This window comes from Portunus trituberculatus, chromosome 34 (assembly GCF_017591435.1).
Source record: "Portunus trituberculatus isolate SZX2019 chromosome 34, ASM1759143v1, whole genome shotgun sequence".
Taxonomy (NCBI): domain Eukaryota; kingdom Metazoa; phylum Arthropoda; class Malacostraca; order Decapoda; family Portunidae; genus Portunus; species Portunus trituberculatus.
This window is the reverse complement of record NC_059288.1, coordinates 4476781-4504291: the sequence shown is the minus strand read 5'-3', so window position 1 is coordinate 4504291 and position 27511 is coordinate 4476781. Positions and strand designations below refer to the sequence as shown.

The window sequence follows — 27511 nt, the reverse complement described above, 5'->3', positions numbered from 1 at the left end:
TTCAGACTTAAGTAGTAATATTAATGGTAGTTTTGACTGACTAGCTTATGCTAGGAAAGGAAAATTACTCTCTGCGCTTTACCTGCAGTATGGCTACGCTGCTATTTATATTTTTACATGAATGTTTCTCAAGAGTGTTTCTGGCGTTAATAATTATCATTCTTGTATATTCTTTGATCATAATCTTACTTTGAACTCTCCTTTTCTTAATAAAATGTAAAACAATAATAGTATGTCGATAATTTGAGCTGCGCAACCTTGGGAGGATCAGCTGTGTGTGACTGAGATAGAGAGGGAGCATCATAATAAGGTGTGTCCAGTGTTGTGCAGGTGTGTTAGTGATTGACAGGTGTTGCGGATAGGCCAGAGTGACGTAGAGAATACTTAAATAGTTAATGCGTAGTTATGTACTTAGAAATCTTGTTGTAATATGGGATGGCGAGCTTATGTTGTTTCCGTAATCTTTGTGTACTTAGTGAATGAGATAAGTTTTACAAGATGTGCATGGACCAAAGGACTGGGGGTTTGTTAACTGTGGGGTGATTCAATGGTGCTGTTACCGAGGTGTTATGCCGCTATCCCCGCAAGAGGGCGGATGCGAGGTAGAGAAGAAGGAAAGTACAGAGGCTTCTATCCGACAACAGAAGCTAACCTAACCCAGCCTTTCATCTCACTTCATCCGACCTTCTATCCCGCAACAAAACTTAATCCACCATTTTACTCGACAGATGAAAGAAATAACAAATAAGGACAAATTTTAATTCTTATAAATACCCAACTTGTATTTTCGTATAATTTCATTTATTTATTTCTTATATATAATTAATGAGACATTTTCTGCACATTTCCCTTCTCAGCGGCAAACAATTTGGCCACACACACACCTGTCATGGACGGGTGTAGCACTAAGGAGCTGCCAGCATATAAGTACGGAGGCTCCACACCAGCATTTGGCAGCACAGGGGCAGCAAACACACCCGTGTCCAGTGTAAGCAAACTTTCATATGTGCTGTAGACTCGTGTGTGTGTGTGTGTGGCATGTTGGGCTATGGTCTCTAAATCAAAATAACCTGTTATCTTGCAATAAGTCATATAGTCACGTGTGTGTAGTTAATGTGGCCAGTTATTTCAAAGTCAGTCTGTCAGTCTATTGATCTATCAGTTAATTTATCCATTAATTAGTTAATCAATCAGTCTGTCAGTCACTTAGTTAGTTAGTCAGTCAGTCAGTCAGTCAGTCAGTCAGTCAGTCAGTTAATCAATTAGTCAGTCAGTCAATCAGCTCTTAATATCTAACCTTCTACAGATGGATGGAGGCAAGGGTGTCGCAGCAGTAGGTGGAAGTGGAGTGGAGGAGATCGTGGAGACTGGCAGTGCGGCACCCATAGGAGGAGGCCGGAAGAAGAAGAAGAAACATAAGAGTGGAGAAGAGTCGTCCACCTCTGCCAAGTCGGCTGTGGTGGATGAGGAGCTGGCGGACACTGTTCTGCCAATGCTCTCTGACAACCAAGGTTCTTCCCATTGTGGTTTGCTAGTTTTGCCTTTCCTTATGACAAGAGAATGCAACTTTTAACACTACTATTACTAGAGAAGTGCATGTTAAGAGCAGATCTGATAGAAGGGTTTAGAGTGACATAGGTTAACAGAGAGTCTAGTAGAGGTCTTTATGTGGTATAGAGGACATAAGGAAAATTCTCAGGATCAGTAATCAAGATAGAACAAGAAGTAATGATATTATTTTTCTTAAAGAGTCGTAGTTTAAAAGGAGTCTGGTAGAAGGACACAACAAGGATGACAAGCAAAATTTTCAGAGTCGGTTATCAGGATAGTAAAAAAAAAAAAAAAAAAAAAAATTGACCTTTATGAATTTATGGATGGTGATGAAAGATGAAAATTGATAGACATATTTTATATATAGAAGGACTGCCACATGTAGGCCTGACAGTCTCCCCACAGATCCTTCCTAATTTGTAGCCTGAGATTGTAAGTCAGCTGAACAAAAGAAAAATAGTTGAATCCATTAATGCAGTGCTCACATAACATCACTGTGGGGTCTCCCATGTGTTGGCTTGATTGCTTCATGTTAAAAGTTGTGTTTTTTGACAGATGTTGAGGAGCTACTGTTCCCCTCCACACTGCCACCTTCAGGAGGCACGCTGGTGGCTGGCCAGTACCTGCTCAACAACTCCCTGCTGGACCAGATACTCACTGAGAAGAAGATGGTAAGTCAAGGTGAAGACAAGAAGATAAAGATTGTGGTGTTTTATGTGGCTGGGTCTACAAGAATTGCCTATGCTGTCAATTCCTTTCAGTTTCTGGTTGATAGCATATAGGTGTGATGAAAACTCCACCTGGGCCATTTCTAAATTCCTGGTGCCTATTCTCTCTTCTGTGCTACAGTCCATCCTGACTTCATATTCATTTAGTTCCTGGTGTGTATTCTCTCCTGCCTCTCGTGTTACATTCCATCCTGACAACATTCATTTAGTTCCTGGTGTCTATTCTCTCTTGTGCTACAGTCCATCTTGACTTCATGTTAATTTAGGTTCCATGATGTTCCCTGGGGCAGCACGTGGTGTGTAGTGCATCACTCTACATTGGAGGAGAAAACAATCTTACTCTGTATAAGTTATGATTTCCACTGATTGAAGCTAATGAGAGGTGATTGCTTTTCAGCAAATCTTGCAGTCTCCAGAGGTCATTGAATTCTTGAGGAAACAACTGGCTAAGAAGTGAATCTGGCCCTGCAAGGAATACATTTACTAACAGATGTCCAACAGACACCTCCCAGCTCAGGTCACAGACCGGCACAGTACCCTGGGTCTCACACTGCTCATGGAGGGCCAGGAGGTAATGTGGGTATTCTGGACAGCCACTGCAGGAGTTGGTTTGGAATTGACATGCTGATGAACTCTTAAAACACACATGCCAGTTGGTAATGCTGGAACCTGATTATTAGTCTGTGAAGTGTACCACCACTGTTGCATTGCTGGTCTAGTAAAACAGCAGGACTTGACTGGAAACTCTTGAAATATACATGTAAGTGCCTAAGTGGTGTGTTTGTAGTACATAAACTATGGCTAATAATCAGTGAAATGAGCACCACTACTTATCTGGTAATCCTTTGCTCTTGTGGACTGCAACACGTGCCATATTAACTCTGAGGGGAAAGTGGTGAATTAGGTGATATTAGCCGTGTTCTTGTTAAGTTCATCTGGTTTTCCTTGACAGTGACATGGTTGAGTCACACAACCTGTATTTAAGTATTGATAGAAAAGGTGATAGAGGCAAGGAGTGTGCACTTGAAGGAAGGACTGAATAGATATTGACAGAAGAGGGAGAGTTATCTATCTGCCTTGAAAGTGTTCTTGTAAATGTCTTGAACTATGTCTAATTTAATTAAAAAGTTGTATTAGTGAACTAAGAACAGCATACAATACATTCTAAAGTCAGATATTAAGAACCATCATCTAATAGTAATAAAATGATTGCTGTGACTTAACTTAGTACTAATAAGGGAGACAAAACTAGATTGTTTGTTAAAATTTCATTAGTTTGATTTACAACACATCTTTGTCTCTTTCCCTCTCTCACTCTCTTCAGTTTCCTTCTGCCTCTGCCTCAGTGTTGAGGAAAGCAGATCCTCACTGTGAACTGAAGACAACCTTGCACTCATCCATTCGTGACTTTTAAGTAAATGTGTTTGGCACATTTCACTTCCCTGTACAAATTTACCAATGAAAGTAATTAGACTTAAGTATTTGTAACTATTAAGACACACCTCATCAGCACGGAACAAGTGTGATGTCTGATTGTTTTGATTTTTCTCAGGGGAAGAAATCTGATTCATAAGATGGAATGATAGTTTGTTATTTTATCAATTTTTTCTTTTTTATGAGTTGGATGAAGACAATTAATTACTGATATCCTTCATCACATCCCTTTTGTAGAGAAAAGATTAGATTCAACTAAATGAATTAGAGGCTGTTACCTCATCATTTCATTATATAGAATGGGAATACTTACCACAAAAAGTTAAAAAATTATCAAGAACATATCACTTATTTCATTCCCTTGTGTTTGGATCTAATGAGACATCACATTATTAGTTCTGTGGGTACAAATAGGCACTTATCTTCATTTATATGTTCTGCTATACATTAACAAGGCACTGGAACATGCCACTGCTGCCTACACTCATTTCACCCATAGCAGAAGCTACACACCATGGCCAGCATTCTGAAATACTCTGCTCTCTCACCACAACTCTTTTCCAAGGTGAGATGATTAGCTGGGCTCTTAAGTGTTTCTCCTGTTCAAAGTGGAAATCTTGTTCATATCTCACCAAAACCATAAAAAAACTTGAAAACCTGTTTGTCTTTAACTGAGGGTTTTAAATATAGTGGAGATGAGGTGCAGAGGTGTTTCAGAATTATGACCCAAGACAATGTAAGGCTCTGATTGTCGTTACTTGAAAATTGTACACTGGCGTAAACAAATGTGCCAGATTGTTGCACTTAGTATGGAGACTATTGTACACTGGCATAAACAATGAATAATTATTAAAACTGCTATGCTTTATGTATTTGGAAAAGCTTCTGTATATTGGGTGATAAATAGGTAATCATTAGTATGTCGTACCTAGGGTAAACATTGCTGTACACTGTATGGACTGAGCACCATCACATGTATGCATTGTATTACAGGTGCTATGGAACATTAAATATGGGAAAATATATGTAAGAAAGACTATATTAAAAGGCACATTGTAGAGCCAGTGCATGGGTGTGTTGATGCTTAAATGAGAAAAAACAAACTGGTGTGTGTGTGATGAAAACAGGTTTGGTTTGTGCCATAGTTCATCGAAACAATTCAACTTCCAACACATATTCAGATATATTTTTATAAGTGCTATTAAGTTTAAGACACACACACACACACACACACACACACACACACACACACACACACACACACACACACACCTGTACATACTTGTGCTGTGACTGTAAATGCAAACCGAGATTACCTTAAACTAGTGACATAAATTAGTTACAATGTTCCGTTAAGGTGACTCATCCCAGGACAGGTGGAGAGTTGCCCGTCACCTCCACTTATTACAGGTTGTGTTGGCAAAGGTGAGGCGGAGACACACTGATACTTGACACACAATGACACTTTGAGGCAGAGTATAGAAAACAAGTAAAATGATAAAAAACAAGGGCATATATATTAATCTGTGCTTTGAAACTAAATATAGAGAACTAGTCAAATATGGGAGGTATAAATTAATATGTGCATTCAGACAAAGTAAAGAAAATATAAAGAATTATGTTTATGTGACCATTTTAAATACTCAAGTTCATCAGTAATTTCTAGTTATTATTGGTGATCACAGGACTTGCCAGGGCTTATATTGTGAGCACCAAGGCTAGACAGGACAGGGTATTAATGCCTCAGTGTCCCAAACTTAACTAAATGGCAGTCCAATTATATTAACTGATAATTATAAGTTATTATGTCCAATGTATAAATTTTTCTTCTGGTCAGTCAGTCATGTTTAACAACCACCACTGCTTTACAACCTTGAATGATTTTTTACTGATCATGTAAATAAAATAAACACTGAATTCTATATAACTTGGCCTATACTTCATGTTTCTCTCTGTTGGTTAAACTTCAACATGTACTTACTTTATTTAACTGGGAGACAACAGGAAACAAAAATGAAAAGAACATGACAAGGTATCTTAGAAGTGACCTCCACATTACAACACCCATCCACCTTTGCCTAAGATTAAGTGTGAACAGCTTAGTCCTAAGTGATAGACTCTACAAGCATCATTAACAACCAAGACAAGACAAGGCACTAAGGTTCCAGGAACTGCCGAGAACACTGGGAGTCATCATCATCGTCAGCACATCACAGACACATGCCAGTGAGGTGCCCCACGTAAAACTAACGGTTAACCCTTTGATTGCTAGTGACAGATGTAATTTACCCAAACACAGGAATTTTAACTAATAAAAAATCAAACTACAATTTACAAAACATCACTAGTTATCTAATGAAACTTTTTGTTGCAAGTGTTACTAAAGTCTGATCTAGATTTACACAAAACCACACATTTCAAAGTGACAAATTGCAGCCATCAAAGGGTTAAGATTTCTAGGTTAATACTGGCATATAATAAACACTACACTATGTTTCGAAGACACATTGCATTTGTGACTACAGCATGAGGGGGAAGGAGTGGCACCTTGACCCCCTCAGTGAACACATTAAAGCTTCTAGTGTAGAGAGCACAACGGCCCTGCAAGATGTGCCTCCCTCAGTGGAAGCACCATGGCGCCCTCACCCACACACTGTGGCTTCTGTGGCTCAGGTATTGTTGTTGCCGTCACAGAAGACTGACAAGAGCACCATTTTGCCAACGATTTGTGCACATCATAAAAATTCTTATAAATGTCTTATAAAAATAGTGTTAACAGATTAGTGAACGATTATGTTAGGCAACCTTGCGATAAAACCAATACATATTTTAAAAACCTGATCTGTACTTATTGATAACATTAATTAATATAAAATCTACCATTAATTTCAACGTGTTATGTTCTGAGGCACTAGTGACGGACTCAATATTTGTTAGTGGAAGGTGAAGGAAAGGCATCATTAACCCTTCACTTCCCAAACACAAGCCAAGGCATCTGGAGGTGTCACATAAGTACAGACTCTAAAACTGCCTTGTCTTTACACTTTCAGTTAAATGCAAGGCTTCCCTGATAATGTCACTACCAAACAAGAGGTAGTGACAAATCTAGCTTGTTACCTTTGTCCATTGCAAAACTGCATTTTTCTAAGCATTTTTTACAAGTGACTAATATATTTTCTTACTGATGTGAGTGCAATAAAATGTGTGTGTATCATGTGTGTTTTCAATCTGCCCTCTGTTTAGCAGCATCCAGCTTTTCCCTCATCACTGCCTTTTATTCTATTGCTAAACTGTACATTTTTCTAAGCATTTTGATGTGACTAATATATTTTTCTTAAACATGATTGTGTGTAATAAAAGCTGTTTGTGTGTGCAATGTGTGTTTTGAACCCCTTCAATCTTGATATTCACCACCAGCATATGCTACAAATCAAAATACACACTCGTGAAAAATAAATAACCAAAAAAAAAAAAAAAAAAAAAAAAAAAAAAAAAAATTGAATCACAATCTTTTAACAATATGATAAAAAAGAATATAAATCATATAACAGAGTTAGAATTATACTCTCTTTACCTCTACCATTTAAAAATGATAGGCACTTTTCTCAAGTTTGCATTACAATCTACTTTTTTTTACAAACATGACTAACCCTTTACAAACAAGATTAATCCTTTTCACCACTCTTTGGCACATTTCTTAATCAGTTACTAAGTTTTCATCTCAAACTCACATTACACTCTCAACTATACCTATAACATACCACATCTTGCCTGCCCCACCAGTAGCACACAATATAAGGTCCTGAACACTGGAAGGAAGCTGGCAGGAGGGAGTGCGCTGGAGTACTTGAAGGAAGGGGGCATCTTCAAAGTGGCAAGGACCCTCTGGAGGCCAATGCAAGGAGCCAGGGGATCTAGAGCTTCACTGGGGACACACTGCAGGAACCAAAGTGTTGAGGGAACTGAATGAATGTTTGGCTTGTTTTGATTCTATATGAGAGATGATTGGTGAATATTTTTTCTCATGAATTTGGTTTTGCTCATAGAATAAAGGTATGAAAGCAATTATGATTAAGTTTGAAGGTTTATCTTGTTTAAATTCTATGGGAGAGACCATTAGTAAATATTTTGCTTATGAATTTGGTTTTGCTCATGGAAAAAACAAAATAAAGGCATGAAAGGTGATTATGAATGAATTTTAATGGATATGAAGTTTGAATTTTCTATTGAATTTTATGGAAGAAATTATCAATGTGTCTTTTTTTCATGCTTTTTGTTCCTATCTTCCTCATGTCCATAGAAAACACAAAACAAAGCATAAAATAAAAAAAACCCCAAATAAATCAATAAAAAAACAAATAAATAAATAAATAAAAATAAATACAAATGAATAAAATAAACCAATAAATAATATAAACAAATAAAATAAATAAGAAAATAAATAAACAAATAAAGGTTTAAAAGGCAACTATGAGTAAGTTTAAATGGAAAGGAGTCCATAAATTCTAAGGAGTTATAAACATATCCACTTTATTCTATTTAAAGTTTTCCTTGACTAAAATAAACAAAACAAAAATGCAGTAAAGACAACAACTATGAATGTGTTTTAATGAATACAGAAGGATGATTCGATAATGTGTTGGTTTATAGATAGCCTTATAGAGATAAAATGTCTGCCCTGACAAGTTAACAGGCTCTGTTCAGATGCAATGTGGCTTTTGCTATTAATTTGAAGGTGTAAAGTAAGACACTAATGAAAGCCTCACCATTTTGCAGTTCTTAAGTATGAGGTTCTCCAGATTCAGAGTTGTGTTTCTTGGTGTCCGGAACTTAAGAGACGTTCTTGTATTTGGTGAACAGATTGTACAGAACTCTCAGTGTGGACTTGAGGTCGTTGTTCACAATATCTGCAGGGAACCACAGACAGATCAACTAATTAAAACCACCTGCACTCCCTGCCTGCTTCTCTATTTCCATCTTCCTATGACCTGAACTTATTTAAGGGGGAGATTTCAAGACATTTATTCAATTCTTTTGGCTAACTCTCTTACACCTGCTCAGGGACTGGCATCTAAGTGGGCCTATTTTTTTAGCCTTTATTTCTTGTCTTTGGGCAGATTTCCTCTCTCTCTCTCTAAAAAAAAAGGAAATCTGAAGAGGTACATTGTAAGCCATTGTAGAGATCCAAGAGCATAACAATTAACAAAAAGGCCCACTTAGATGCCAATCTCCACGCAGGTCTGAGTGAGGTAGCCAAAAGAATGGGATAAATGTCATAAAACCCAAAAGAAACAGGTAACATTCTGGTATGTACAAAGACAAGTTAATCCCTCACCTTCGGGTCTTGCCTTGGGTTTGGCCAGGCCGGCATCCATCATCAGCTCAAACGACTGAGACACATTGTGGAACTTCTCTTCAAATGTCTGCAGGAGAGAGGAGAGATTAGTGGTTGTGTGTTGGTAAGGTAGGTTTATACTGGGAATAGGTAGAGTGTATGTGTGTATGTATGTATGTGTATCTCTCTCTCTCTCTCTATCTCACAAAAATGCATGCACACACACACACACACACACACACACACACACACACACACACACACACACAAAAAAAAAAAAAAAAAAAAAAAAAAGTTTGCACACTCCCTACCCTGGGCGTGAGGTGGAAGTGGTGTAGGGGCACAAAGTATCCCTCCAGCAGGCCCATCAGGAGACACAGGTACACTCCGTCACTGAAGTCACTCTCCAGATCCATCACGTCCAGGTTGATCTTGTTCAGTTGCTTGTTGACGAATGTGATGAGAGACTGAGGGAGGATGGCATGGGAAATGAGTAAGTGAGTGAGTAAGTGACAGTGTGTGTGTGTGTGTGTGTGTGTGTGTGTGTGTGTGTGTGTGTGTGTGTGTGTGTGTGTGTGTGTGTGTGTGTTCATTAATATTTCTTTTATTCATTTATTTTTTGGGTAAGAGAGGGTCTGTTCAAGGGGAGCTGAGGAAAGGCTGGAAGGACGGATGGAGAGGAAGGTGAGTGGCAAGCTTGTCAGAGGTATAATAGCACAAAAATAAAAACAAAATATATATCTTTTCACCACAGATACCCCAGAAAAAAACTCAACCTTAAAGATAATCATAACTCACTTTTATGATAACCTGCAACTTCTTGAAGGCATAACAACACAATAGATTAAAAAAACATCCTAAAACCTAAAGAAATGCACTTTTCACTCTAAAAAAAAAAAAAAAAAAAAAAAAACTCACTCACTCACTTTTATGACAACCTGCAACTTCTTGAAGGCATAACAACACAATAGACTAAAAAAATATCCTAAAAACGTAAACAAACACACTTTTCACTCTAATAAAGAAAATCTTCAGCTATCTCCTTAAACACAAAAGTGACTCATCTTCTTGGCAACTTAAAACTTCTTTGAGGCATAGCAATTCAATAGACCACAAAAAACAACTTCATCATACCCTAAAAAGCTAAAAAAATCCACACCTTTTCACCCTAGACAACACAGAAACACCCAGACATTACCTTGACCCCTTCAGTACCATGACACGTTTCCATATTCATTTTGCTTACTTTTTGGTGATTTTATACAGCTTCAGAAACTTATGTGGGGGTTAAAATAGTGAAGATTCTGGCCATTAATCTTCAGACCTTCCTAGACCTTTCCTAATGTAAATAAAATCATCTAATCATACCCAAACTCAAGGTAAAAAATACATCCCACTACTGAAGAAGTTAAAAACAAGACCTACAGCTTCTCTAAGACATAACAACACCTTATTACACCCTAAAAACCTAAACACACATATTTTTCACCCTTAAAAAAAAAAAAAACTCACCCTCTTGACCACTTGCAGCTTGTCGGGGGCATGGTCGAAGAGTGTGTCAAAGGCGTCCCTCTCGCACCTCAAGCCAAGGTCATCGTAGGTCCCTGTCAGCTCCTCGTCAACAATGCGATGGTGCAGCTGCCCGTCCCTCTTCTGTCAACCCAAGAGTGTTTTGTTTAGCAGTGGTGGGTGTATGGTGGGTGTGTCTGCTGAGTGTCTGAGTGTTGTGTCTATAGCTGCGTGTCTGGTGGTTCTTTCTGTATAGTTGTGTCTTTGGTAGGAACACACTAACTGGGATTCCTTGGTAAGATAAGTAGTTTGGTTTATAAGTAGACAAGATAAGTGGAAGTTTAGCTTACAAGATAATATAAATGTTTCTTCTGTCAGCCTTTGAATGTTTTGTTTGGCAGAAAAGGGTATGTTGGTGTCTGGTGACTCTCAAATACACAAAATAACAAAATAAAATAAATAAAAATAAAATAAAATAATAAAGAAAGATAAACACCCACCCCTGTAATGACCGCTTACCTGCACAATGACCACCTTGATGATGCAGTTCTCCGGCATCTTGATGGGGGCGCGGAAATGTCTGGCGAGGGCAACCAGGAGATGCAGGATGGCCACGATGTTCTTGGAGTGGATGGACTCGACTGACCATTTCTTGGGCTCCATGCGATTAATACCCAGTATCTGAAAGGGTGGATTTTTGTCTCATTTCATGTAAAACGTAACACAATAACAGAAGGGATGATGTACAAGGTCATTAGTTTTTCTTTTCCTCTTTTTTCCTATAATTTTATCTATTTTCTATCTTTTCTAGTGTGATCTGATACAATTAACACCAACATTACCTAAATTCTGAAAAGGTGTTTTTTTTTTATCATTTCATCCATCTTTTTCTCTTTCATTTATTTCTAACCTTTATACTGTAATATGATGCAATTACCAGCACCAACAACCTAAAATCTGAAAAGTCAGAATTTTTTTCATTTAATCTATCTTCAACCTTTGTGCTGTGATCTGATACAACCAACAGCACCAACAACAATACCTAGAATCTCAAAAGGTAAGTTTTTTAATGAATTCATATATTTTCTCTAATTACATATACTACTTTCTAACCTTTCTAGTGCAATCTGACAAAATCAACAGCACAACATTACATAGAATCTGAAAAGGTGGATTTTTTTCTCATTTAATCAATTTTTTTTCTCATTTAATTTATTTCTAACCTTTGTACTATGATACAATACAATTAACAGCACTATTAACAACATATAAAATCTGAACAGACAAATTTTTCTCATTTCATCTATTTCTTTATTTTCCACAACATTCTTATACAATTCCCACCACTACTGATAATACTAAAAATCTGAAATAACAAAATTTTCTCTTGTTTCTTCCATTTCTTAACTTTTCCACTGTGATTTGATACAATTAACTGGAAGCAATGTGTGGAGTCTTTCTAAGCATCTACAAGGAAGGTGTGGGAAAAAGAGAAAAGGTTTTGTAATTTTTGTCTCATTTTCAAGGTTCAGTGTGGGTGAGGCGTGAGGAAAGGTGTGTCAGTGATTGGTGGTTAGGGAAAGGTGTACCATGAACATGTGAAGAAAGGCTGAAGGAAATGGAACTGCCAACCTTACAAGATAGAAGAGAAAGAGGAGACCCAATAACATTGTATAAAAGAGTTAATGGCATTGAAAAGACAGACAAGCAAGACCTGGAGCTGGTGACAGAAGAAGCTGGAAGGACAAGAGGACATGTAAAGAAGATTAGGAAGAGGAAGTGTGTGAAGGATACTTGAAAATACAGTTTTCCACATAGAACGAAGGTAAAGTGGAATGCACTGAATGATGTTGTTACAGCACATAATGTGCATAGCTTTGAAGAAAAATTAGATAAGTGGAGATATGGAGACAGGATACTGAACCCCGCTCAAACCCTGTACAATACAACTTGGTAAATACAAACACACTCATTTACTCATACATACACGCATACATACTCACTCAATCAATCCATCATAGTAGCAGTAGCTGCAGTATTAATTCATTGACAAAAACAATTATTACAATAAAAAAGCCCATACAGCAAATACACACTTTTTTTCACACACTCACATGATTAGCAGCGTTGAGGACAATAGCCAGCTTCTGCTTCTGTCCAGTCTCACTCTGTGTCACCTCCTGCACATCCAGATTGTTCCTCGTCAGGCTTTCTGGTGTCAGAGAGAAGATATGAAGGGAGCTATGTGGAGTGTGGGTATGTTTATCTCACTCACTTCATTTCTCTCCTATTATCACTATTATCACCATTATATTATTTTGTTTGATAAAAAATGTAGTACCTAGTGTATACTCATAACTACGATGTCCAGAACAGCCATTTTTATGGAAATAAATTTTTTTTATTCTGATTCTGATTCTTATCACCTTCCTCAGCCCTTCCCTCTGTCTCACTCACTTCCCCATTCCCTCTCTCTATCATCATCCCTTAACCCTTCCCTGTCACCACCTGTTTTAACCCTTCTCTCCGACTGTCATCACCTCTTATCCCCTCCCCTCTGTCACCACCTGTCTTGCTCCCTTCCCTTCCTCTGTCATCACCTCCCTCAGCCACTTCCTGTCACCATCTGTTTTAACCCCTTCCTTTCCTCTCTCCTCCACCTCAAATAGTGACTCACCCTCTCAAAAATTTCTCTTAAGACACAATAACACAACAGACTAAACCCCCCCACCTTACTACATGCTAAAAAAAAAAAAAAAAAAAAAAAAAAAAAACTCTTGGACATTCAAAAAACCCAGCCATCACCTTCAATACAAGAGTAACTCGACCTCTTGACAACTTTCAGGTTCTTGTCACTTTCCATCATACTCTTTCTCTTCCTTTCTGTCTCCTCCATTGGTCTTTCTTTCCCTCACTCACACCCAAGCATCACCCGTTCCCTCTCTGTCCCATCTGTTTTACCCCTCATCTCTCTCTCTGTTACACCCAACACCCTAGCCTCACCCATTCCCTGTTACCCATCTACCACATCCCTCTTCTCTGTTAACGCTATCACCCCAGCCTTACCCTTTCCCTCTCTGTTCCATCTACCTTACCCCTTCCCTCTCGTCAATCCCGTTAGCTACCTACCATACCCCTTCTCTCTCTCTCTCTCTCTCTTCTCACTCCTATAGCCCCAGTCTCACCTATCAGTTTGTGGAAGACCATGCCATCATACAAGTCCTCCTCGATATCCTTGACAATGATACGTTCAGGGGCCAGAGTGTCATTAATCCAGTCCACCAGAATCATTATCAATTCCTTCAGTTTGGGGTCGTCATAGGATCGTGGCTCTATCATCGACCTCTCCTCATTGTCCCCTGTGGAGGAATACAGGATGTAATTTCTTATCTATTTTTTATGTAAGAGGGGAAATCTAACCTAGAGCAACAAAAATTATAGAACTAAAAGGCCCACTTTGATGCCAGTTCCCGAAGAAGTACAAGAGTTAGCCAAAAGAAAGGGATAAAAAAATGTCCTGGTAGTTTGTGGTGTTTTGTTGGTTATTTGGTTAAGTTTTTGTTAGTTGTTGGTGATTGTGGTGCTTCGATGGTTTACCGTTTAGTTCTTTCTCTATTTGTCAGTGTATCTTAATTGTTGCCTGGTAAAGAACAAGGTTATGCAATGGTTTGTTGTTTATAGTTTGATTTATTTCTATTTATTGATCCTAGCTGCCTCTAAAAATGTTTTCACTATAGTTTAATTCTTTCTCTATTTGTCAGTGTATCTTCATTGTTGCCTGGTAAAGAATAGTTATGCAATTGTCTGTTGTTTATAGTTTGATTTCTTTCTATTTGTTGATCCTAGCTCCCTCTAAAAAAATTTTCATTATAGTTTAATTCTTTCTATCTTTGTCTTTCTATCCTCACTGTTGCCTGATAAAGAATAATGTTAGGTGATGGTCTGTTTATAGTTTGAGTTCTTTCTATTTGTCAGTCCTAGCTGCCTCTAATAATGTTTTCACTATGACAGATGACAAATCACTTGAAAAAAACAATGTATGAAATCTTTACAGGTATTATCAGCAAGGAGGATTAAAAAATATTGCAATTTCTAGCTTGCATAATCTTGGAAGTCACAGTAGAATAAGACAAGGAAAAGGAGGATCAAAATAAAGACGTTACAATTCCTAGTCTGTACAATATTTGAAGTCACAATAGAATGAGAAAACAATTGTATCAGAGTAAGTAATTAAAAAGACATAGCAAACAGGAGACAAAGGGTTAAACAATGCAAGAAAGACAATCTATTCTAACACAACATTGTCCTCCTTTGCTTTCCTGTACATCAATTTACCAATCTCAACGCATCTACCTCCTTATACTGCAATTCCTTTTATCTCTCCTGTACTTCATTTCATCACTCTCTAAGCTTCTAATGACCTCCTTATAATATGATCCCTTTTCTTTGCTGTACTTCATTATGTCAGTCTTAAAGCATCCAATAATACAATTCCTTTTCTTTCCTGTACTTCACTATGTCAATCTCAACACATCTACCTTCTTCTAATACAATTCCTTTTCTTTCCTTTACTTTATTATGTCAATCTCAATGCAATTACCTTCTTCCGATACAATTCCTTTTCTTCTTCTGCACTTCATTATGTCAATCTCAAAATACATTACCTAGGTTGTAGTCATCGGGAGGGACATCAACGGACATCGGGGAGCCTGGGGAGTCGATGGCATACTTCCCCTCATGCTGCACCTCTTGAACTGTCACAAAACAAAAGAACATAAGGATTAGTACAGGGAACCATCAGCCCCACACATGGCACTCCTTGTTTTAAGCTTTTTTTTCTTTTTCTTTTATATGTAAGAAGAGAAATCTGGTCAAGGGCAACAGAGACGATTCAACAAAAAAGGCCCACTTAGATGTCAGTCCCACAAGCAAGTCCAAGAATGTTAGCCTGCTTATTTCCACCTATCATCCCCATCCATACTCCCCATCCATAGTCTGCCTTTAAAGCTCTCTATTGATTCACCACTTAGATCTGATATTCAAAACTACAAATTTTTATCTCTACCAAAGTTATTACCCAAAACTACAAAATTTTCATCAAAGCCATTGCTCGAAACAAAACACTGACTTGCTTTCAATATGTGGATATGCAAATATTTAACCTCCACAGCTAACATCTTGCTTGTATTTCACTCTTACCTGCCTTAAAGTCCTAAAACAGTGACTTCAATGCATCTATACATCCCATGCCTTCTACTGAAGAGCTAAACAAACAGGGTACACCGCTCTCTTTACTAATGTTTTTGGCTCCAAACTTCCAGCAAACTTTGAGACTGGTGGGACAGCGAGGTTTTCAGATGGGGAAAGCTAGAAAATAGTCAAACGTCACCTCTTACCATAAAGACCAAGTGGGAGTTATTGCTGCTGTTGTTATGATGGTTAACTTAGATAATGCTAGGTTAGGTTAGGTTATGTTGGGGGTTAAGGGCTGAAAATGTTACTAAATATAGTGGTGTGCCTTGCCTTAATATTCACCATTAAACACAAGAATATGCTTAATAAATTCCTCGGTCATATATCAATTACTTCAACTTTTACCTACTTTCCTACTTGTATCCTTCACAAATTTACCTATAACTGGCTATAATACTCACTTAAAACTACACACATCCAATACTTTCTGCTGGAGTCAGTAAATATTGACACATTCACGATTTTTCATTAACTCATTACATGCAACTTTATTTAATCTAATTTTTGTTACTTGTATTCTTAGCTCCTTCAGTACTGGGACACATTTTTGCCTTGAGATATGGTACAATTAGACCATTTTACTGACATTAGGAAGGGTCTATAGAGGTCAGAAGATTAATGGCCCTGGTCTTCACTATTTCAATCCCCTCATATAAGTTTTAGATGCTATATAAAATCACCAAATAGTAAGCAGAACATGGAAATGCATCATGGTACTGAAGGCGTTAATTTGTCTATCTCCAACTGGCTAATATATCACTTTGAACTCTATACATACCTGAGACCTTCCCTAACTAAGCATAACCGTGAGAATATACTGATTAACTTAGTCTTCAGTTATCAGAGGCATAACTAACTAAGCTTATTCACAACTTAAATATTGGTTTAACTATTGCTTTAAACTTTCTACATACCACAAATCTTTTCTAACCAAACATAACAAAAGAAACCAATTGCCTGTCTTAGTTATTAAAAGCAAAACTAACTTAATTTCATCAGTTTTCCTATTTGTCTACTTCTCTGTCTCAAAGTAGGATACCCCAGACCTTCCTTCCCTTACCAAGCTGACTAGAGGAATGCATCAATTAACTTGGTCTTTATGTTATCCAAAGCAAACCTAACTTAACTTTTTCTCAACTTATGTCCACTTATGTATCTCAAACTGTTTAAGAATTCACTTAAAAACTCTCTACATACCCAAGACCTTCCCTTATCCACACATAACTGTGAAAACATATCCCAACTAATTTCCCCTTCAGTTACCAGAAGCAAAACTAACTGAACTCACTCACAACTTTAATATTTGTCTACTTATCTCCCTCAAACTGGCAAAAAACAATAATCTTAACTTATCATTACACTTCTCACTGCTCCATGGATAAACAAAACACTGGAAAACAACAATATCATCTCAGTTAAAGTGTCAGGTGCACCAAACTTAACCTTGCTAAACTTTTCCCACACCTGTCAAAACTTCGCACAAGTAAAGAAGGAAAAGGTCAGCTAATTTAAGATCTACAGGTGTCTAGTTTAAGTTCAGGTCGTAAATGGTTTACTATTACACTCTGGTGGGATGTGAGGCTGTGAGCAGTACCTTACATGGACGAGGGAATGAAAAAAGGAAAAAAAATATGACATCATCTGCCAGGATTACACAAATAATAGATTACTTAAGATTACACACATGACTAAAACAATGCACATAAAATAAATACATACAAAAGGTGTAAAAATGAATAAAGTTATCTTCTATACCCTTAAAACACCACATAAACCATCAAATAACGCAATATAACCCACTTCTACATTGCGTGGGCGGCTACACCTTCGTCTGCTCATCGAGTCGGCCCTCTCACCTGCTCCACTTAACTCTCATTTCACCCCTTTCCACACACTTCACACGACTGACATAGAGTACAATTAAAGCCATTACCTTCCTTGATCTTCTTCTTGCGTCCCAAGGTGCCAATCTTATCCCAGAAGGACTCATTGGCCTCATCCTTGCGGGGAGTGTTGGGACGCGGTGACTTGGGGCGTGTGGTGGCCATCTTCATAGTGCCAACCCCGCCCTCGTCCCCCTCGCTTTTCCCTGATGGGCGGAATTAAACATTTTCACGTGTATATCAAGGGTTAGATATATTGAAGAGGCTTTGAGAGATATACATGGTGAGTTTGCTGTGTAGGGCTGCGATATAACAAGGTATATTAATGGTTTTTGTTGATATTTTTGGGTTAACTATGCTATTCTTGGGTTAAAATTGGTAATGTTAATGGTTTTAGATGTCTCAGGTGATGTAAAAGATAGTTCTTGTGAATCTATAGTGAAGATGTAGGTTAACAACATGTATTGTAGATTTTTGTGAAACTTTTACGGGTAACTATGCTAATTTGGGCCGAAATCAATGTTATTAATGATTTCACATATTCAGAAGGGTGTATCAGACAGATCTGGTACACTTACAGTTTAGAAACATGAGACAATAAGATGCATCGTGCGTTTTTCTAAGTAAAGGTGAATATGCTAGTCCAATCAAACTCAAGATTTTATGGTGCCTGGAAGTTTTTGAAGTATCTCAACAACAAACTTTCAAAAATTGTGAGAAAATCAGATTTCTTACGTATAGCTTATCAACTTTTGTGGATAACTATCGTAATCGATCTTAAAAATTCTGTCAAAACTTTCTTAGATGCAGGGAATGGAAAATATAAATACCTATAGTTAGGTAAAAAAAAAAAAAAAAAAAAATAGTGGTTAATTAAGTTTACTTGGTTTCTATAACTTTTTTTTATTTTATCAATAATTATTCCACTTTAGAGTCAAAAAGTACTTTTCAAGTCAAGTGCATATGATTCATTACCTGAAATTCAAGTTAAAAAGATAAACTCCAAATTATTGTGAGCTGTATAGATAAAGATGAGAAGATAAATCTCTCTCTCTCTCTCTCTCTCTCATGTTGATGATTCCTTTTAACTTACTTTTGACTTGCAAATTTCACTCGTTCTTATATAATGCCAGCACACTCTTGTATCTTCTGTACATCTCTCACTGCTTATGATCTTAAGTATGGAAATTTGTCTTAAGCAACTTTTTGTCTTAATTTCGATCTCAACCTCCCGAATCGATCTTAGATTTGAGACACGTCCGGAGGTGGAACGCTGAGACAAACTCAATAAAGATGGTCGACCGCCAAGGAGCCCAAGCCCACCTACTCAAGATTTATCAGCCCCTGAAGTATGTTCAAGAATCTAGATGACCCGAGTGACTCTAAACTTTTTGATACAATGCAGGAGAACTTGGAGAGCCGCACGGGAAGACGTGATGCTCCGACGCTATAGTAATCAAGGCTGGAATGGGAAACTTTTTCAGGCCAGTAGTCATTTATATAACCAGGAATCTTTTTCCCTATAGCCTTGTCCACACACGCACGTTCACACTCATACCTACATGCATGGGCACGCATACATACATGCATGTATGATGACACACACACACACACACACACACACACACACACGTATGTTTTTAGCTGATTCAAAACAAATATACACTCCAATATAAGCACAACAGTCACTACAACAATTTCAAGGCCAGGGCCTATATAGGCTACATATATACAATGTGTAGCCTGAAATGTACAGCCTCAAGGACCCCTGGGGAGCTGATTAAATGAGTGATTTTTTGGTATTTGGCTGCGTCATCCTACAGCACCTTTCTTTTTCTTTTCTTTTTCTCTCTCTCTCTCTCTCTCTCTCTCTGCGCCGCCTTTCCTCTTCTTTTTACTGGGTTGGGAGTCCGTGGCTGCTTCCCATGTCTCTTAATTACTGTTCGACAAAGCTAACTTCCTTCTTCCTCTCTACCTGTCCGCTTGCTATTCGCACATACACACATACGACACCGCAGCACGTCATACACCCCTCCCTCCACACTGCTGATAGGGCGGGTGTTAATCGAAACAAACCAATCGTCTTGCCCTCCTTACATTCAACTGGCTTGAGTGGCCTCTGATTGACTTAGAAATAAAGTCATTGCGCACCGGCAGCCCCGCGCCCGTTCTTGCTATACTAGGCGCACGGCCCAGCAACCAAGACCAACAAAGGCGCGTTTTTGATAGTCCACGCTTAAGGCAGCCTTAAGCCTGACATCATTTTGTGTTCTTTCATGTCCCCAAACTTGAGCCTCAAAACGCGCCTCAAAGCCTAATCAAAACAAACCAGAACAAAACCATGTCGCTTATATCTCAACCTAAGTTTTGTATTAGAATTGCACTTACATTTCCTGTATTTGAAGAAAAGGAAACTAGAGATGAAATGAGAGGTACGCGACGGGAACTTTGGAGTCGGGATGGTTGTCATGAACCCAAACTATCGACATGATATACATAATAGTATATCATCCTTGTAGAATGATGTAACATTATTTAATATTCCAATATGAAAAATTTAGGCACGTTAAATTTAGTTTGAACAATAGGGTTTTATTACAAATCTTACGTTTATTTTTTATTGGGATAGCATACGGAAAACCGGAATGGATAATGTATATAGACATTCGCCCTTTGTTCCGCTAATCTCGGAAAAGTTCCAGCTATCTGGAGCGGATGTTCCTCGGAGAGAGAGAGAGAGAGAGAGAGAGAGAGAGAGAGAGAGAGAGAGAGAGAGAGAGACGCAGGCCAGCAGGTCAAACCTAGGCCTGAGCATCGGGAATACTCCCGGTTCTCCCTGGCCAGTCCGGTGTCATTTTGGATAAACACTCCCCAAAAATAAGTACTCCCCAGTGCAAATTCGTGATAGTAAAAGCAATCCCTCAGTCATTATTCCGCATGGCAAATGTACTCCCTACTGTGAAATAAGTACTCCGCCCACTTAGCAGGATTAACAAAACCAACAACACTTGGGAGCATGGATGGTTAATAAACTGTTTACTTGAGTGCAGTATACAATAGACCTTATGCAGGATATAGCTTATGTTAGTGACTCCTTAAAACACAGTCTTAATCAAACTTTAAACCCAATCTGATTCATGTTTGTTTTCATTTTATTCTATTTTATTTCATTTATCTATTTATTTATTTATTTTTTTTTTACAGGGCCATCTCGTTTGTCATTACTGAGGCGCAGTCATCGCACAGGAAAACGAAATATCTTAGAAAAGTCACGTAGGCTCAGCGATTCGGACCTTTGTGGTAAACCTATTATTTACCTATAACATAACAACAGTAACCATTTTGATACGTCAGAGGAATTATGTATCATCACTACAGGTGGACCGTATGCTGACTTTCCAGTATTTACGGATTCGGCTGCGGATGGTTATTTTCACTATTTAGCAATTGGACATGTTACTGATCATTTATGGAGGAAAACCAAAATAAAATTTAATGTAATTTTGTTTAATGAACCTTAACTTGTAGGGGAGTACTTATTCCACGGAAGTCAGTTCATACTCCATATGATATATATACTGGGGAGTGCATATATCACATGGAATAATGACGGGGTGAGTACTTTTATCATACGAAATTTCTACTGGGGAGTATTTTCTATAGGAGTTCATATTTCATACCACACCGGCCCTGTTTGTGATTAAATGCTCTTTGTAACAGCCCCATGCAACATTTTGTGCCGCTGAATGGTTAAGCCAATCAAGCTACTGAACGTAAGAGGAAGGAAAGTCTTGCAGTGGGTCCAGCTGGGTTTCTTGTACTGTCTCTTTCAGCCTTAAGCGTCATCATCTCCTTTATACTAACGAAAAAAGGATAGGAAATGAGGCGCTGCTTAGGGGGGGGAGTGGGGCAGCTGAAGGATTTGCCAGATGTCCCAGTTCACATGAGGCCACACTTTTGGTCGAAAAGGCCAGAAAAGAGGCCAACCTTATTGCACCATAATGTAGATGATATGGGAAAAATAATTAGCTATCTATTAAGCTGACTATAGCTAGATAGAGCCGATACTCCATGTCATCTAAATTACTATAATTTGCAAAATCAAGTTTATAATGTACATATGGTGGTGGTGGTCCATAAGAACGTGGATTGATGTTGTTTTGCTAGAAATGTACTTCTATAGTATTTCATCAAAATCTTGTCTGTCGCGAGTCCAGACGACAAATGAAGCGGCGAGCATGAGGAGGGCTTACCATTGCCATCATGACCCGGGACACGATGTACACACACGTACTAAACCAATAAGAAACACGAATAGTATATGCATGATGTTTGCGTGATATATATATATATATATATATATATATATATATATATATATATATATATATATATATATATATATATATATATCTTGAAATCCATTTTCTTACATTAATTAATGATACATTTATTTTTGGGGGACAATAGTAAATCTATGGTGACTATCGTGAGCAGTAGAAAAGTCCAAGAAAAGGCCAAAATATATTTGGCCTCTAGACCTAAATTTTCGAAGGTTCCTCTTAAAGGCCAAATTTGGCCTTTTAAGGTCAAATCTGGCAACCCTGAGCTGACCTCAAGACAGTAAACACTGAGACAAAAAACACACAGGCCTTGCTCTTGATGGAATTTGTTTATGCACAAACACAACTCTATGGCGCTCATATCCTGACAAACTGTATGGGTGATTATAATATTGTGATTTCATGAAAATGCAAAAAAGATTGCACATCAGCTCGAAATTGAGAAATACAAGATTTTGCCGTTTTGCTCTTACACCATTTCATACTGTGACTTAATATTTCCTCTCAACATATCTAGACCAAGACGAGACTCAGATTTAAGACTTCAAGAGAGAAGACCAAATGTAAGACAAAATCGAAGAATTATTGTTAATACGGCCCCTGGAACCCTAAAAAGATTAAATTTCACTGTATACCAATTATCTAAGTAAAGCATATATGATTATTACCATCATTAGATACACGCATAGATAAATAGACAGATAACGAGTGAGTGTGTGAGTGATTACGTGAGTCAAGCAGGCGTCACAAGTACGTGAAAACACACCAGACTGCGTCAGGAGGAGGATCTCAGCGTCGTCAGGATCGGACACCACGATGGCGGGACCCGTCATGCTCCCGGCCACCTGCTGCAGTCCTCCCCCATCGTCACCTGAGAATGAGGACAGGATATCATAGGGCTTTGTTTTCCTTGTATCTGTGAGGGGCACATCTTTTTGTAAGTATCTGGCCAGGAGCAACAAAACCGATTAAACAAAAAATGCCCGCTTAGTTGCCAGTCCCCGAGCAGGTCCGAGAGAGTCAACCAAAAGAATGGGATAAATGTCTTGAAATCTCCCTCTTAAATGAGTTCAGGTCATAGATAAGTGGAAATACAGAAGCAGTAGAAAGTTCCAGAGTCAAACACAATAAAAAGTGTGGTGAAAAGGCTCACTAAGAAAACCAGTCCCTACACAGATGTAGAAAAGGAAGCAAGAAGCCACAGACCTACACTTGGCAGTCCCCTGTATACAAAACAAAACATGTCTATCTATTTCCACATATCATCACTGTCCATTAATTTGTCTGTCCCTAAAACACTGGAACTCAAGAACACAAGGGTTGGTGCAGGAAGCCAGCAGGCCTATACGTGGCAGTCCTGTATGAAACATGTCTCTTTATTTCCGCTTACCATCAACATCTACGTTTATCTAACCTAGCATTTAGCTCTTCAAGGTAGGTTGGAATCAAAAGCTTTTCGTTTCATCTGTTCCTTTCCTTTGACTGACCGTGTCTGTCTTCAATCTAATTCTCACCGCCGCAATGTTGCATCTCTTGCTATCTTCTACCGCAATTTTCATGCCAATTTCTCTTCTGATCTTGCTAACTGCATGACTATATACCTTCCTACCGCGGTCTCTCTGTACAAGACTTTCTTCTTCCTCTCACTTCTATTCTGTCCACCTCGCTAATGCAAGAGTTGACCAATACTCTCAACCATACATACCTTTCTCTGGTAAACTACTGAACTCTGTCTGTTTCTTCATCACATTCCTATGACTTGAACTCTTTCAAGACATTTATCCTCTTACTTCAATTATCACTTTTGACTGTATATGTGGACCGGCACTTCAGTGGGCTCATTTTTTAATTTATTTTTACAACTATTAGCGTTGCTCTTGGCCGGTGCCCCTCATACATAAAAGGAAAATTCTTTAGCCCCTTCAGTACTATGAAGCGTTTCCATATTCATTCTGGTTATTATTTGGTGATTTTATACAACCTCAGTAACTAACGTGGGGATTAAAATAGTGAAGACTCTGGCCTTTATTCTTTTAATTTTAACTTTAACGTTTAATCATACCCAAAACTCAAATTAGAAATGCGTCCCAGTAGTGAAGGGGTTAAACCTCCCTAATGATTGAGCCTTAACAACCGGATTACTGAGACTATTTCATTCCCATAAATAGACAAACTGGCCCGGCACTTCTAAGATCGGCAGATGGAGCCTCCTTCGGGCTCATGAGTTTAAGCTGTTTACTGGGGAGATTACTGCTGTGATTGGGGCGCCACAGTGGGGAATTGGGTTCACCTGGCTGACGTTCTGAAGAGCATCAGATGTGGAACTAAAACCAACAAACTTTAACTATAACTTTAACCAAGGCATGTTGTGTACAGGGACCGCCACGTGTAGCAGGTGGAAAGACGGGTGTAGGCTATATAGATAGGTATATAGATGCACCGCCGCCCCACCACTACCACCACCACCACCACCACCACCACCACTGCAGCACGAACACGGCAGTGAATGTATAACGTACCGTGGACACTGGCTGAGACAAACTGCACCTTCTTGGGCACGTAGTTAATGATCCTCGGCGGGGCAGGAGACGTGCAGGGCGAGGCTGGCGGGGCGAAGAGGGAAGAGGGGTGAGTGGCAAGGATAATGATGCTGGTAACAATAACAATGATATTAATAAGATAATAATAATAATAATAATAATAATAATAATAATAATAATAATAATAATAATAATAATAACAATTCTCTCTCTCTCTCTCTCTCTCTTACGCATGTCTTTAATTTCTTCTCCAGCCATCCTTTTCTTCTTTTTCTTCCATTAATTTCTCCTACCATTCTTCTTCCTCCCATCCTTCTACGCTCTCGTCGTACACGATTTCCTACTTTCACTCGACCATTTTCTGTCCATCTCTCTAATGCAGGAATTAATCAGTACTCTCAATCATTCATCCCTTTCTGAAACTCCCTATCTACTTCTATGTTTTCTCCTTCCTATGTCCATCTCTCCAATGCAGGAATTAATCAGTACTCTCAATCATTCATCCCTTTCTGAAACTTCCTATCTATTTCTGTATTTTCTCCTTCCTATGTCCATCTCTCTAATGCAGGAATTAACTAGTATTCTCAGCCATTCATCCTTTTCTCTGGTACACGCTGGAACTCCCTATCTATTTTTGTATTTTCTGCTTTCTATGTCCATCTCTAATGCAAGAATTAACCAGTACTCTCGATCATTCATGCTTTTCTGTGATAAACGCTGGAACTCCATGCCTGCTTCTGTATTTCATTATTCTTGTGTCTATCTCTCTAATGCAATAATTAACCAGTATTCTCAATCATTCATCCCTCTCTCTGATAAACGCTGGAACTCCGTCTGTTTCTAAGTTTCCTCCTTCCTGTGACTTGAACTCTTTCAGGAGGAAGGTTTCAAGACACATATACTTGAATTTCCGATAATATTTGACTTTTCGAAAAAAATAGCACTGTAGGGAGCTTTTTTTTTTTTAATCGAATTTTTGTTTCCTTGGCCAATACCCCTCACAGATAAAAAAAAAAAAAAACATTAAACCCTTCAGTACCAGGACACGTTTTCATATTCACCCTGCTTACTATTTGATTATTCTATACAGGTTCAGAAACTTACATGGGGATTCAAGTAGTGAAGACTCTGGCCATTAAACTTGTGACCTTCACAGACCCTTCCTAATGTCAATAAAATCGTCTAATCACACCGACAACTCAAGGTAAGGATGCGTCCCAGTACTGAAGGGGTTAAAGCACAAATCCTGCCTTTTTTCCACGAGTCCAATGTTTGAAGACCATCCTATCTTTGCCTTCAGTGACCGTGCCTTTGCTGTGACTAGCTAAAGGAGGACACTGACCTTCTACAGACGAGTTAGAGAGGCCCTGCAGCTCCGGTTCGTCCTCTGAGGTGTCTGACAAGAAGCAGTCCTGTGGTTTCTGCAGTCGAGCCTCTGAAGGGGAAGAAATATAGGCTCGTATTATCAAACACCGGACGTAAAAAAAAAAAAAAAAAAAAAAAAAAAATTATCAAACACTTCTCTGCTTCACCTACACTACTTCAAAAACCTTTGTTTAAGTTCACAAGAGTTTTTTTTTTTAAGGTTCTAGAGGTAGAGTGACAAGATTTCTACATTATTAACTGGAGAAACACTCTTGAAAACCCCGCTAATCATGTCTCTGGCCTTGGAAAATAGTCGCGGTGAGAGAGCAAAGCGTTTCTGAATGGACAAAAGAGAGAGTTAGGTTAGATTAAATAGGTGAGATTGGGTATGATGGAGGACTGCGAGGAGGAGGAGGAGGAGGATTAAGAGGAAGGAAGAGAAGGAGCACGAAAAGAAATATATTAAATGGAAGATTAAGAAGAGTAGTAAAAAAATGTAGAAGTGAGTAAGAGGAGGAATAAGAGGAAAAGAAGGACTAAGATTAGGAGGAGTAAGAAGAAGAAAAATAGGAAAACGAAAACTAGAATTGGGATTAAGAGGAAGAGAAGGAGGACGAAAAATAACAAAAAAGAAAAATAAGAGTGGGAGGAGGAGGAGGAGGAGGAGGAGGAGGAGGAGGAGGAGGAGGAGGAATGAAAATAAGAAATAGAAAGGAAAAAAAGAAAGGAAAAAAATATAAAAGAAAAAGAGACAAAAACAAACAAATAATAGAAAGATAAAAAAAAAGAAAGCAAGAAAAAGAAAAAAGAAATCAGGTTCGTTTTCCAACCTAAGAATGATCACTTTACTAGGTTGTCAAAATAATTCACTCGTTTACTTGATTTCTCTTTCTATTTCGTGCATTTCTACCCAGGTGAGTTTTCCCGCAGGTGTTCGTCTAATTACTCACGTGTCAGAGGGAGATCAGGTGAGGTGGAGAGAGCAGGTGAGGGTGATCTAGATTTGGCGGGGCTCTTCAGAGTAGCCATGCTGGAAACAATAGAATGGATAAATAGATAGGTTACTATTACTACTACTACTTCTAGTATTATCATTATTATTATTATTATTATTATTATTATTATTATTATTATTATTATTATTATTATTATCATCATTACCAGTACTACTACTACTACAACTACTATTATTACTGCAACTATACTACTACTACCACCACCATGAACAACACTACTACTATTATCATTACTACTACTACTACTACTACTACTACTACTACTACTACTACTACAACAACAACAACAACTACTACTACTACTACCACACACACACACACACACACACACACACACACACACGCACATACATAAAACTTACGTGACAATAACCAAAGACGAAAACTCCAAGAACAACAAGAACAACAACAACAAAAATAGAAACAAGAAGAAGAACGCGAGGAACAATACACGAAAGCAAAATTGAGTGAGTGAGTGAGTGAGTGAGTGAGAGTGAAAGTGAGAGAGAGAAAGAGAGAATAACACGATCTCACTTCACTTCAATCACAAGTCA

At 38.2% G+C, this 27511-nt stretch overlaps 2 protein-coding genes across 2 annotated transcripts; one reads left to right on the top strand and one right to left on the bottom strand.

The window, feature by feature from the left end:
* The first annotated feature begins 308 nt into the window (after positions 1–308).
* On the top strand, positions 309–7104 carry LOC123512571. The gene is made up of 5 exons (XM_045268997.1): positions 309–330; positions 858–988; positions 1307–1511; positions 2107–2222; positions 2677–7104. Exons 2-5 carry the CDS (start codon positions 890–892, stop codon positions 2734–2736), a joined length of 480 nt encoding a protein of 159 aa, XP_045124932.1. The 5' UTR covers positions 309–330; positions 858–889; the 3' UTR covers positions 2737–7104.
* LOC123512570 (beta-parvin-like) lies at positions 3533–27511 on the bottom strand. Its single transcript, XM_045268996.1, has 15 exons — positions 27320–27511; positions 26892–26971; positions 25919–26011; positions 24556–24639; positions 22803–22907; positions 17744–17899; positions 15222–15311; positions 13743–13916; positions 12672–12769; positions 11077–11238; positions 10561–10701; positions 9360–9515; positions 9049–9136; positions 8480–8620; positions 3533–7649 (listed from the first exon to the last, which is right to left on the bottom strand). The coding sequence occupies exons 2-14, from the start codon at positions 26968–26970 to the stop codon at positions 8544–8546; spliced, it is 1503 nt and encodes a 500-aa protein (XP_045124931.1). The 5' UTR covers position 26971; positions 27320–27511; the 3' UTR covers positions 3533–7649; positions 8480–8543.

Coding starts and splice junctions, on each gene's coding strand:
- LOC123512571 (XM_045268997.1), top strand. CDS start 890: ATGGACGGGTGTAGCACTAAGGAGCTGCCAGCATATAAGTACGGAGGC. Junction 989..1,306: donor CAAACACACCCGTGTCCAGT/GTAAGCAAACTT, acceptor AACCTTCTACAG/ATGGATGGAGGCAAGGGTGT. Junction 1,512..2,106: donor AATGCTCTCTGACAACCAAG/GTTCTTCCCATT, acceptor GTTTTTTGACAG/ATGTTGAGGAGCTACTGTTC.
- LOC123512570 (XM_045268996.1), bottom strand. CDS start 26,970: ATGGCTACTCTGAAGAGCCCCGCCAAATCTAGATCACCCTCACCTGCT. Junction 12,770..13,742: donor GGTCTTCCACAAACTGATAG/GTGAGACTGGGG, acceptor CTCTGACACCAG/AAAGCCTGACGAGGAACAAT. Junction 11,239..12,671: donor TCCTCAACGCTGCTAATCAT/GTGAGTGTGTGA, acceptor CCACCCTTTCAG/ATACTGGGTATTAATCGCAT.